General features: G+C 49.0%; 2 protein-coding genes across 2 annotated transcripts; both read right to left on the bottom strand.

Annotated features, from left to right (window-relative positions):
* Positions 1–6,741: 6,741 nt before the first annotated feature.
* Asppvi_004331 (putative RNA polymerase II transcription elongation factor (Ctr9)) lies at positions 6,742–10,398 on the bottom strand (the record flags this gene model as incomplete). Its single annotated transcript, XM_043300286.1, has 2 exons — positions 6,742–9,483; positions 9,553–10,398. The coding sequence occupies 2 exons, from the start codon at positions 10,396–10,398 to the stop codon at positions 6,742–6,744; spliced, it is 3,588 nt and encodes a 1,195-aa protein (XP_043156221.1).
* Positions 10,399–11,123: 725 nt separating this feature from the next.
* On the bottom strand, positions 11,124–12,453 carry Asppvi_004332 (lysophospholipid acyltransferase family protein; the record flags this gene model as incomplete). Its single annotated transcript, XM_043300287.1, has 2 exons — positions 11,124–11,517; positions 11,591–12,453. 2 exons carry the CDS (start codon positions 12,451–12,453, stop codon positions 11,124–11,126), a joined length of 1,257 nt encoding a protein of 418 aa, XP_043156222.1.
* Positions 12,454–12,847: the final 394 nt, after the last annotated feature.

Consider the following 12,847-nt stretch of genomic DNA (forward strand, 5'->3'; position numbering starts at 1 on the left):
GCTGGAAAAGTGAGATAGATGGATCCCGATAACAAGACGGTCTTTTGTGCAGGTGGACTGCAACGAGACGATGGTTGCGATCAATAAAGTGTGGATGCAAAGCCAGGCAGTTCATCAAACGAGCATTCAGGCGGGAAGATGCCGTTCTGTCGTTGATCTTGGAAAGGGATCAATTCGCCTTAAAGTCGAGGATGGGTTCTGAGCGATTCAAGATCGACCAGAGCATATAAAGCAGATCTTTGTTGGGAGGCTAGGGACTTCAAGTGAGCCATTGACTCGTGCGAGACTGGAGAGAGAGAGAGAGAGGAGGGGGGAACTGTGATTGTTTCCCCTTGTGTTTTAGAAATGTATCGGGTTCAGGAGACAAGTGAGTGGCATGGAACTCTAACACGAAGTATAAAGGGGGATCTTGGAACAAGAATTGGACTAAAGACCAGCAAACAGAGCAAGCAGCTTTGAGTGAATGAATGACAGAATGAGAGAGATTGTGGCCAAATGAGCGGTTCACTGATCGATCATCAAGAGGAGCAGTGTGTCGGAGGACAAGGATGGCTTTCAGCCCACAAAAAAGAAGACCCAAATGAATTGGAATAATAATGATTGATGGTGGAGTAAGAGATGGAGAAAGATGGACCAAAAAATCTCAGAATTGAGGGTCCAGAACGGCAAGCAAAAAAATAGCAGCAGTGGAGGATGATGATAACGATAGGAGGAGCAGGAGCAGGACCCAGCAGTAAGATAGATCATATAACAACACTACTTGCCATCTAGACACTCCGTAGATACTCCATAAACAAATAAGATGGAATCAACGGAGAGGAATACGGCGTAGCAGAGACGAAGATGATGGTGACGATCATAAGAGACGTAACGACGCGAACGCTCCTACTATGACCAGGTGGGCTAGTACGGAGTGGTAGTTACAACCACTAAAGTACCTAACTTACCTGGTACCCTAACCGAAGCAGTGTAAAGCGTAAACAATAATGTAAAATAGAGTCGTTTGGGTCTAGAGGGGAAGGGACGAGAAAGGATTAGATTAAATGATCGAGTCCATTTGACGATACTCCGTAGACTACAGGCTGGAGTCCGGGGAGATTCACGGAGGACAAGAACACTAAAAAATAAGGAGTTTAGACTGTGATTTATATATATATATATATGTAATCGTCAATTTATTATTTATTATTATTATCACGATCGTTTAGTAGATAGCATAATAGGTGGCTAGATACCTTGAATTAGGGACGTACTTCGCAGTTACCACCCGCTGTAAGGTACCTAGCTTCCCTGCTTCTTACGGAGGAGGCTGGCTTAACTTGACTCCTATTTTGCTTTTGATACAGAGTAAGACTGGATAAATGACGATAGGCCAACTGCCACGTTCTTACCGTTGAACAGGCGCAGTAGAAAGGAAAGGGGTAGGGGGAAAATTTTTTAAAATAAACAACAGGAAGAAAAAGCAAAACCATCAGCCATGGGAATAATATTGAATTTCCAGAAGGCAGAGCGAAAATGGGAAAGGAGGGCACGAGGGAGGAGCCCACTTGGGATGAAAAGCAAAAGCCAAAAAGCACCCGTTCCTTCCCTTCCGTTACCACCCTCTCCAAAAAATGAGATGATTCCCCTGCAGCTAGCTGGTTAGCCTGGTTTAGGTCTAGTTCATGTACACTCTACACTGTTATAGTTCATTTACAGCCTCATGCCTCAGTATAATTTCAGATTTATCCATGGGTGACACCTACAGAGAGGTACCTGACACATTTAGAGTACGGATACATACAGCAGCAATACCTCCATCCATGGATATCTGCGTTACTCTGTGGAGCGACCTGCAACTGCCTAGGTACGGTTCGTTACCCTATCCCTGTACCTACCTAGCTAGAAATTGGTAGTTGGGCATTGGTGGTACTTCAACCAGATACATACTAGTTACTGTAGTTATTTTGTATCTCGGTAGGTACAGGATATTGGCTCAACCGATCTCGAGGGAAATCCCATTATCCTCCTTGTCAACACATTGTAGCAGTCTCGATGCAAGGACAACTCAAGACAGCGGGTGTCCGCCAGGTGAGTCTGTGCGGGAGTCCTAGATCCAGAGTACTATCTAGGAATTACCATGGGATGAGGGAAGATCCCACCTGTTTTCTGTTCACTACGAAGCCTGCAAATGGTGAGATCCTTCTTATGCACGGATATTCTCAAGGTCCGCAACGTTTTGTCGTCGGGGCGGCGTGTGCCGTGTGTGCTGATCGCATCGCGATTTGGATATTGAACGGCTTCTCAAAGCGGCTGGTGTGTCCGATGATCTCTTTGAGGCTTTGCAGAATCCGTTACTTCGTAAAGGAGACAAAATCGTGGAAGGAAAAAAATATGACAGGAGACAGACGAACCATGGCACAAAAGAAGAGGCGGCGAGCCCGTCTACAGAGTGGGATACTTCATCAAGGGGCCGAAGGCTGGCCTGTGTACTACTCCATACAATACACACCAGGGAGGCTAGAAATGTACGTGAAGTCTCAGAGCAGTCTCCAGGGATATACTACAGTGCACCAAGTACCTAAGTACATATCTAGAACCATTTATGTCGGCGGGAGATGCTGCTATGGAGTATCTACACTGTGCTTGACGTAATCCCATACTTTCACAGAGTACGCATGTTATATCTTCCTCTGATGTATCGCGCGACCCGGTGGAGTTTTGGCTTTTTTCATTGCTTATTTTTTGGGGGGGGGGCGGGTTTCGAGAAGAACGAGGCCCACCTCGTAGAGAAAACGGAAAATGAAAGAGGCAGACGACTGACATCCGGCCAAAGTCTGGGAGATCGACAAGCCTCAAGGAGTGAATTGAGAAGGAGGAGACGATGAACGAAACAAGCAATACTCGGTGATTAGGTACTCCGTAGATAGTTACTCTTGAGTCTGGGGTGACAAACATCCAACATGAAAGCAGGCCATAATAATGAACTCGACAAGCAACGAAGCTCATTGTTATGCCTGCGGAGCCATTGTTTCGGATTTGCCCATGTTCCATACCTAGATGAGCTCCGAACAAGGGAGCGAAGCACATTAACAATTGACAAGAGCAGGGCAACAGATGGCACCTGCCTAATCTAGGGGCGGCTGCAATACTCCGTACCATGGTGCCTGAGGCCACAAATGCATAATTATACTAGTACAATACCTGTACCTGACGTTGGGAGGGGAAATCTACCCACGTACAGGTAGTGTGCTTGTCACTGGTAGTGGTCAGACAACCAACCTTTTATCAATTATCAATCGCTTGAGTCTTGAGATTCTCAAGTACGGAATTAATACTGAGCGTTTCTGTTGTGAATAATTAATATAAGGAAGCCAGTGCTGCGCCTCCATGGGACGTCAACACTCTCATGATCCAAGCACAGAACGATCTCGCAACCTTTCGTTCCGCTCCAGTCGATTGGAGATGGGATGCGGCGGATTATGGACTGTCTTGACTGCTGTTGGACTTATTTAGGCTGAGACTGGTTCACTTCGAGAGACCTTACATTAAAAGACCCCACGAGACTTGAGGGCGTCTGTGCTTGTCCAATTATTCTCGACTTTTATGGTTGGTGAATCCAATTCTGAGAGGAATTCCTATCACTAGGTTGTAGTTATTATTACGTGACTTGACCCAGTTTGGACAAGACTGGAGGGAAGGAGTTAGTGACAGACGGGACAGGCACAGAACAAAGTGGGCATTTCAGCCGTTCACAGCTCAGACAAGAGAGAACGGAGCGGGCCAAACTCTTAAGGCGTTTTAGTGCCGCACTAGTCATGCAACTATTTTAGTATTTACGGTCAAACCATTAGCGGCCGATTGGGTGCAGGTTTACGGAGTAAGCCCTAAAGAGTTAATTTAGAACCCTAGGTAAGGTAAGGTCGATAACAAGTGCGAAAGATCGAGCCAGACACTTGAGATCGATGTAGCAAACCATGTATCATGCGATAGAGGCAGGGGTAGAAGGAAACCTCCAGGGACGTGTCAGATGTCAATATGTTACCAAAGACGTCAACGCGTTCTTGCATTTGTCTACTCCGTAAATGCCAGAACATAGGTAACTAACTATGGATGTGATTCGTCTGGAAGGCCCCGGCTCCAGAAGATAACGGTTCACTCTCACTAGTTGATGGAGTAACGGAATGATAGAGCGAATTGTGGTACGTACCACACAGCTATGATCCAAGGGACTGATTGTTATTGTGACTATCCTAATGAAACCTCTTGGATTCTAGAATCCGGACAGAATTGTTTAATGAAAATGCGAGTACCCTTGTCAAGTTGTGTGGTCAGAAGGGAAATAGAGACCGACCACGTAGTGTACCGAGGACAGTTGAGGTTGGGACTTGGGACTACATACCCCGGACTCGCCAGCCACATATGTAACTATTGGATGCGCTCTTCCGTCCGACAAGGGACTATCCACTAGTGTCATGATTATTATCGCTCCTAGAAAGTAACACGTTGCGATTCCTGTAACTGTAAGCGAGATCGCATCTGGAAACATCCCGAGTATCGAAGTTTTAACCGAGTTCGAGGGTATCAGGTATTATTATGAGCCCTATTCGGCATCTTCTATTCTCTTGTTGAGATAGTTAGACCTCGGATGGATTCAGATATCAGGCAGACAGGATTCTGCATTGAAACGTAAGGCATGTGTGTGTGTCGCACCTACAAGAGGATGGATCATAGATGGATGCAGTTTGCCCACTCTAGGTGTCTAGATCAGAGATGTTTCTATTCATGTCTCATTTTGCTTGCCTAGATACTCGTCGAGTCAGAAGTCAGTCGTAGGATCAGTCTAACAATCCCTCTAAAGTACTGAGTAGGAGAGCACTTTCACCTGTCATGTCTTATGATCGTCAAGTGTCAGTCTGTCAGAGCCTGGCTCAAAACTAATATTGATAAGTAGATAGTCCCACATCTTAGGAAACTGGGACAGCCTGGCATTGGCAACAATAAAGATAACCCACAGTCCCACAAAAATTCCAATCCTCTCATTGCGAACTGTATGCCGCTGAATCGCGTCATTTCATCGCACAGACGCAACTAACCACTGTAGCAAATACCAAACAAGAATCTAAGGAGTATTCATACTCGGATCCATCGAGTACTCAATGAAAAATCACGGGTGGATTGATATGTTTGCTCATCATCCACATCGCCCCATTATTCCGCTTCTTCCTCGACATGTCTACCTTTACTCTTCTTTTCTCTTCCACCATTTTCGGCCGTTGGCTTCCTTACCTGCACAACGGTGGATACATTCAGCGTGGTAATTATTGTAGGCCAATGACCAGATCCTAAGATAGATATCCTGGTGAATTGAATCCACTGTGCTGGACTCATGGCTGACGCACGGCAATAAATCTCTCAGCAAAAAGGGTCATACCGCTGATTAAGCTAGTAACATAGAACACAATACATTACCAACACTAGTTCAAACAGATCCAGCTTGAAATTAATAAGACAGGGATGTAGTCMAACATGCATGCATGGTGTATGTATGCATCCTGGGTACCTACAGGACGAAAGGGCCATGGAGAGTCAATGCGGGAGAGACACCTGCAGTGCTCGCACATGATGATTTTCCAGGATTGCCTTACGTACACTACCTAGGTTGATTCCTTGATATGCCTCTGGCTGTTAGAATCCAGCTCACAGTGGTTTGTTTGGCCTTTACTTGATTATGCTGATTACAGCGTACCTCACAACGGAGGTAGATGGTGGTGCGCAAAGCACGAAAGTACCCTACCTATGTAGATAACCAAAATCAGCTGATCCGAACGAACCCGTTACTCTGGTTCAAATGTTCCAAAACCATCTGGATAAGGGCTCCGATCCTCGATCAAGTCCCTGTCTGTACCGGGTTAGCTGTGTAATTTTGTAAGGATAGCACCTGGCCACTGCTAGGACGAACGTGGATCAAGCCGCCAACTGGCTTGCAGTCCTCACGTGCGAGACTATCTCTCTGGGCCTGCTACACTGCGTATCTGCATGCTGCCTCACCACTGTCTCAAACGATAAACTTTTGCCCCTGGAACAAAAATCAGACCAAGACCCATGTTTCACTTGTTCGTCTCCTGAAGATCGTTTTGTCTAGAATCTATCGATTCAGCAAGTCTCAATGAAAGTCTATCGTTCGTCCCACTTCTCCAACTATCCTGCTTTGAGTATATATGACGACTGGGTGGACTCCCGGCTTCCTCGATTCGTCTTTTGCCTGCCCGTTTATTATTCTTAGAAACTAGACGACCACTAAAGTAGGCGACGATCATGATGTTGCTACTGCGTACAGAAATAACAATAACAGTAACATACCAGCGATCATCATCTACACTCTTCGTCATCTTCCTTTTTTTTACTGCGCAGAGACCAAACATAACAAGATAACAGAGGAGCGGTCGACGGAGGCCGCCGCGCTCAGCTGCTCCCGAACTATTTTTACGTTGGATAGATAGATGCTGACTGCTAAACATCCGTTGTTCTTGTCATCCCTTCATCAGGCTGAAGCAGATCTCGCAGCTAGTGTACATACATCGCGTAAAGCTATCAACAAAATACCCCGTTTCCGCCTTTCACCCTGTCGCCTTTCGTCCTGAACGCCAATTGATATCATAATCAATGAGATAAACGAACGAGCAACGAGAAACTATATGAAAAATATGCTTCAAATCTAAAACTACATGTAGTGTCCGTAGCCTTCCAATAAAGGGCTGATTACTCCTCCTCGTCCTCCTTCATCTCCAGATCCTCCCCCCGGGGGCTTTCGTTGAACAACCCATCATCGTCGTCGTCTTCGTGGTTCTCATGCACCGGGCCTGGTGATGCGGCTCCTCGCTCTTCTTCCTCATCCTCATCATCTTCGTCCGCGATCCTACGGGTCACCTTGGCTCGACGCCGCTGCACCACATCCTCAGCATCATCGGCTCCGGTGTCCCGCATCTCTTGATCCGAATCACCCGCAGCAGCCTCGTGCACCTCATCCTCCACGTCCGAATCTTCCACAATCTCGCTGCTTTTGTACTTGCTCTGCGCCTTGCCGCCGGACCGACGCTCCAGCCGTCTGCGCTTCTTGGGCGCCGCCTCTGCCTCGCTGCCGGGCTCCCCGCTGACTGCCCGGCGAGGCGTCTCCCCGTCGCTGATGAAATCGTCTTCCGCCCTCTTCTTCTTGCGCTTCGACGATGTCTTCTTTCTCCGCCTCACTTTGTCGCCGGTTTCCGAATCCATCGTCATCTCCGCCTCCTCACGCGCCCGCTCCTCTTCTGCCCGCTGCTCGGCCAGTCGCTGGGCTTCCTCAATCATCCGCTGCCGCTCTTCCGCAAGCTTCTTCTTCCGTTCCTGCTCGGCTTCCTGCGCCTTCCGCACCTCTTCCTCCCGCTTGCGGATCTCCGCCTCTCGAGCCTCGCGCGCCTGCTGCAGCTTCGCCGCGTTCTTCTCTTCGTATTCCTTCTGGCTTTGGAGCGCACGTTCCAACTGCTTGATGATCGTCTTGCCCATGTTGGCGCGCTGCTCCAGTGCTCCGGCAGGGTACGGTGGGTTCTTCATCTTGGCAATGCGTCCGAAGGTCTCAATAGCTTGGTGAAGCCCCTCAGCGGCTTCCTCAACGTCCTGAACCGTCTTCTGCGTCTCTGGTAGGCTGTACGCCAGCGAGGCAATCTGGTTTTGCACGAATGCAACATTGAACTCGAGGTGAGCCTGTGCGGGCGCTACGGCGTGGGCTCGTTTGGCATAGTCCAGCGCCGTCTTCATGGCGGACATGTTAATTTCTTGCTTGCCTTTGAGCAGCCAGACTCGTCCGAGGCACGCCAGAATCTGTGCATCGCGAGCACGATCTTTCGACAGCGCTGCCTCGTAGTGCTCAATCGACCGAGAGTATTGGCGGAGTTCGGCATAGACATGGCCCAGATTCAGGTAGACGCTGGGGTCCTTTAGGGTATCTCGCACCTTGGAGAAAATATGCACGGCACCAGCATGGTCTTTCTTATCGTCCACGAGCGCAATAGCAATACCTTGCGCTGCATAGGCATTCTTGGGGTCTAGCTGCAGCGCTTTGTCGAAGAATTCGACGGCCCTCTCGTACATCTTCCGGCGTTTCTCCTTATCCTGGTCGGTATCGCGCCGCATATCCCGCGCTGTCGCCAGGTGAACATTGCCCATCCCGGTCAAAGAGTAGCGGTCATGCTTGTCAAAGTACTGCAGGGTATGTTTGTAATGTCGCTGCTCGTGGTCCTCAGCGAGGTTCGCCGCCCGCTTCTTGGACTTGCTCAGGTACCACCCGAAGAGAGCGCGGACCTCGAGATTCGTCGAGTCGGCCTCGTAAAGTTTGGCCATCTTCTTCGGTCCTTCATCTGTAGGGCTCTGTCGAAGAGCAATATACGTGAGTCTCGCATTGGCTTCTGTGTAGTCGGCATGGCGTGCAAGCAGGCCTTCGTAAACTTTTTTGGCCTCGTCTTGCATGTTGGAGGCTTCGTAGGCTCGACCCAGATTGTAGCTAATGGTCGTTATAAGAGCATCTGTGTCAAGCTGCGCCTCCTTCTCCTGTGATCGAACACAGGCATTTAAAGCTGCCTGAAATAGCGTTCTCGCTTGTTCCACCTTGTCAGCCTGGTACATAAAGCAGCCCATATTATTAAGAAGCTGAGGAGGAAGGTTTGTTCTGAGGATGGCTTTGACTTCTTCCTCGTCCTCAATACCCTCCGGACGCTCTTCTTCGGCGATCTCGGCCAGTTGCATTTCTTCCAGCTGACTAAGGCATTGCATGCTCTTCTCCGGCGCAATCTGCTCATAGAGGCGAGACAGGTACACCAAGACTGATTCATCAGGGGAGACCTTCTTGGCTTCTTCCTTCCACAGGCTACGGACCGATTCGAGCAGGCTGATGGCCTTCTTAGCTTCCGCCGACTTGTCCTCCTTGCTACCGCTGGATTGAGCAGCAAAGACCTCCTCGGCATGAAGAGCCCCAAGTAAGATCATACATTCGGGATTCTTGGTTTGCTGAATAATTCTCTCCAACCGGAATTTGGCGTCGTCGTAGTTCCGATTGGATACCTGCATCTGCACCCCACCGAACTTTGCAGGAAGATACCCTTTGTCGCCGCCACCTCGCGCTTGATCGGAGCGGCTGTAGTACTCCGCAGCGCGAGCAAGATCACCTTCATAGTGAGCTTTGCGTCCCAGGAGATACCAGCCGTCACTGGCAATCGCCATTACATCAGTGTGCTCGATGGCTTTCCGCGCCAGAGTCTCGACTGTAGAGTAGGATTTTCTCAATAGGAAATAGCTGCCAAAGAGTGCACATGTCATGGGGTATTCCTTATCCAATTTGAAGGCTTTCTGCGTGTACTGAGTCATGGCCACTTTGTACAACGAGCCAAAGGCAGGATCTGTCGTCGCGTGTCGCGAACTGTCATAGAGGTAATAAACGGCAAGTAGGATGTTGGCAACCTTGGAGTCGGGATTCTGTAAGAGAGAAAGAAGAATTTCATCAGCAATGCTCTGCAAATCTCACAGTAGCGTTTCGTAACTCACGACTGCCAGCGCTCGCTCCCAAGCAACCTTCGCCTGATCCTTGAAGCCCAATTGCCATAAGCAACACCCGATACCGATTCGAGGATCTGKGTCTGTCAAACCAGGCATCTTCATCAGAACCTTCTGATATCCCTCCAGCGCCTCCGCATACCTGCCCAGCAAGTACTGCGCTCTGGCACGTCCCAGGATCGCCATCACATTCCGGCCTCCAAACGCCTTTGACGATTCTTCGAAGCACTTGAGCGCCTGTCGCAGCGACTCCACTCTCTCGGATGTATCAACTGATCCCGGTCGAACCGGTCTTGGTGGGTGCAAGGAAGCCCGCAAAAGGCACAGAACGCCTCGGGCGAGAAACAGAGGAGGGAAAGCCGGGTTCAATCGCGACGCCTCGTTCAGCGTTGACGTGGCGAGCTGGAGGTAATAGTCCTTGGTCTTGGCTTCTGTATACAGTTCCCCTTCCGAAGCAACTCGGGGGGCCTGTCTGCTCTTCAGCATCAACAGCCAGCAGACCCAGCCCAACAGACCAAGCTTCTCTTTGGCTGCCCCATGACCGACCGAAGCCAGACCTTTATTCAAAATGTCGATCGCATGATCAAGCTGCTTCTGCTTGGCATACGCCAGCGCGATAATTACCCAGAAATTCTTCGCAGCTTTCTCGTTCTCCAGGAGGGTACATAGTTCTGTTGGGTCGTCTGGTAGGCCTTCCAAACTGACTTCAACTTCGCTATCAAGGGTGGACGCGGGAATATCAATCGCAGAGGGTATGTCAGAAAAGCGAAGATTGACCAGAGAGCTGGCCGTTGGGAATGAGTTGCCATTGGCGTAGCCGTTTTCTAACGACGCCATGACGCTTTCCTAGGATGGAGAGAATATGTGCTGTCCTTTCTCGATGTCTCCGGGATGATACGGTAGGAGGAAACACGGAGAGATGCGACTGTTCGGTTTTGAGCTGAGATGGAAGTTCGTGGCAAAGCTCAAGTCATGATCATTTTAGGCGAGAGAAAATCTATTAAATGTTTCGGGTGAAACAGAGAAAGATTAAGAGGTTCCTTGCTGAACCCGAATAAGCAACCAGCTCTTGTGTTGTAGCTTTGAAGACCATAGAGACAGATCTGCGGCTCTTGATCTTTGTTGCTGTTCGGGCGGAATAAATCTACATTGGAGCCTGAGGCATCTTCAAGTGGCTGGAATCTATCCGAAGTGGCTAGTGCATCAGGTAGCACCGCCACGTTTAATCAACCTCGGTGATACCACATCCAAACGACGGTGCTTGCTGGATGGTGATATTGAATGAAACCAGATTGATCATCGGCGTCATTTTCAATATCGATTTTCCCCAAACACTTGGTCGCTTGTAAGAGATGTGCATTGGATGCTGGGCCATACCTCAACAGGTATGTGTCCTGACATCAAGTACAACCATAGTATATTCCTCCCATGCCGCTGTAAACTCCCCGCAATATTTTTCATCAATAATATGATCTCGTTTCGTTCTGTCATCTCATGCTCATAAGGATATTAGCAATAAAGTTATTGATAATCTAGCACCACCCAGAAGGCTCGAGGTTATTCTAGTCCCATAGCCCAAAAACCTTGGGCAATCTGCAAAGAAACGCCATGCCTGTTAGTACCATGAAAATCCGCGCAAGCTCCGTCCAGTGATGTAGCCGGACATGCGTTTCCACAAAGCCCTTAGAGGCAGCCTCTCTCTGTAAATCGGACACATCTCCAGCGTCAACGCTGCCAGCCAGGGAAGTTGGGAACCTCCCAGTTTCAAAGAATTCGTCAAGTAGCTCATCCTTTTCCGTCCAGCGCGCCCTGAGCCAGTTATCAAATTCCTCTTGGTCATCCAAAGGAATATCGGACATAGCGAATCGTCTCCAGTACATGTTGACGGAGGTCGGAGGCCTTCCCTGCAAATATGTGGATCGGAGAGTAAAGTACTTGTCGGGATAGTTGCCCTTCCTTGCAGTTGGGAAAAAAAGAGATGTTAGTCAATCGATGTGCAGTGGGCACGGAAACCTCTTTGAAAACTTACGGTGGCCCTTCGTACGCAACGGTGCAGTCATATACCCAATCGATAGTTCCCTTCAGCTGCTGTAGGCAGAATAAGAGACCGGTCGACCGAGGAAGGAGCTCATGTTTCAGGGGCGGTAGGCCCTGCTTTCGGCCGTATTCGTCGCTCCGTCGTTTCGTATTTGGGGACAGGTTGGTACCTTCTGGGAAAATCAGGAGCCACATGGGGTCATATTGCGGGGATTTTGATTTGGAACCGGACATATGGGTCTTGAGTTTTTCCAAACGATGTTGTAGTCGAGGTTTGTCGGACAACCATTTACGGGCCATGAAAATGAAACCGTAGAATGTCATACCCTGCCCGATGATTGGAATATACTTAAGTGATTCCTTGAGAATGATGAAGATGCGGCCATGCATTTGGTTCGTGTAAGCAATCCACCAAAGATAGATCCAGTCGGTGTAAACCTGATGATTGGCAATCAAGACTAGACGCTCGGGAAACTCGGTCTTGAGTCGTCCATCCTTACACAGGTGAATCTGACCTCGCACGCTCTCGTCCCCACTGACGCGCACATATGTTGGACAACCCCATTGTGTCAGGGCTGTTATAACCAAGCCAAAGGATTGTTTTGTCAGAGCCATGTAACTGTAATAATAGTGCTTGTTTATGAAATAAAGAGGAGACCCGATCAACTGGGTCGCGAAAATAATGACACAGCAGCAATTGAACCATGTTGCAAGTAACAAGGAACGAAGGAGTTGCATAGGAATGCCGTGCTTGAGGCGCGGCTCGGTGTCTTCGAAGCCTTGAGGCTTTTCAACAACGTTCACGCCGTTCACGCCAAGTGCCGGCTTCCGCCGACGAAGCTCTGAAGAGTCCATAGCGAGCAGGTAATCCTCGTGAAGCTGTAAGAACTTCCGTAGTCGAATTGGAACGATCGAGATGAAGTCTGGGAAATTGAAGACGGTGAACTCGCCCTCGCCCTCGTACGAAGCACACGAGCAAATCAACGCACTACGGAATTAGGTATAAACAGGCAGTGTCTCGCGCTGCCCTAAAGCTGTGTGGGCGACACGAAACGTCGCAAAGGGAGAACTGGGCGAGTAATGAAGATGAGAAGGAATATCAAGCCATCCTTCGAGCAGTGGAAAAGAAAAGAGAGGAAGACACCGGAATCGAACAACAAATAATCACAATAATCATGCGTGCACCACGGTTGTTGGTGGGCACAGGCAAGCGAATAATGGCTGAAGTGATCTTGTGATTGACTGGCGG

Source organism: Aspergillus pseudoviridinutans (genome assembly GCF_018340605.1).
Source record: "Aspergillus pseudoviridinutans IFM 55266 DNA, scaffold_3, whole genome shotgun sequence".
Classification (NCBI taxonomy): Eukaryota; Fungi; Ascomycota; class Eurotiomycetes; order Eurotiales; family Aspergillaceae; genus Aspergillus; species Aspergillus pseudoviridinutans.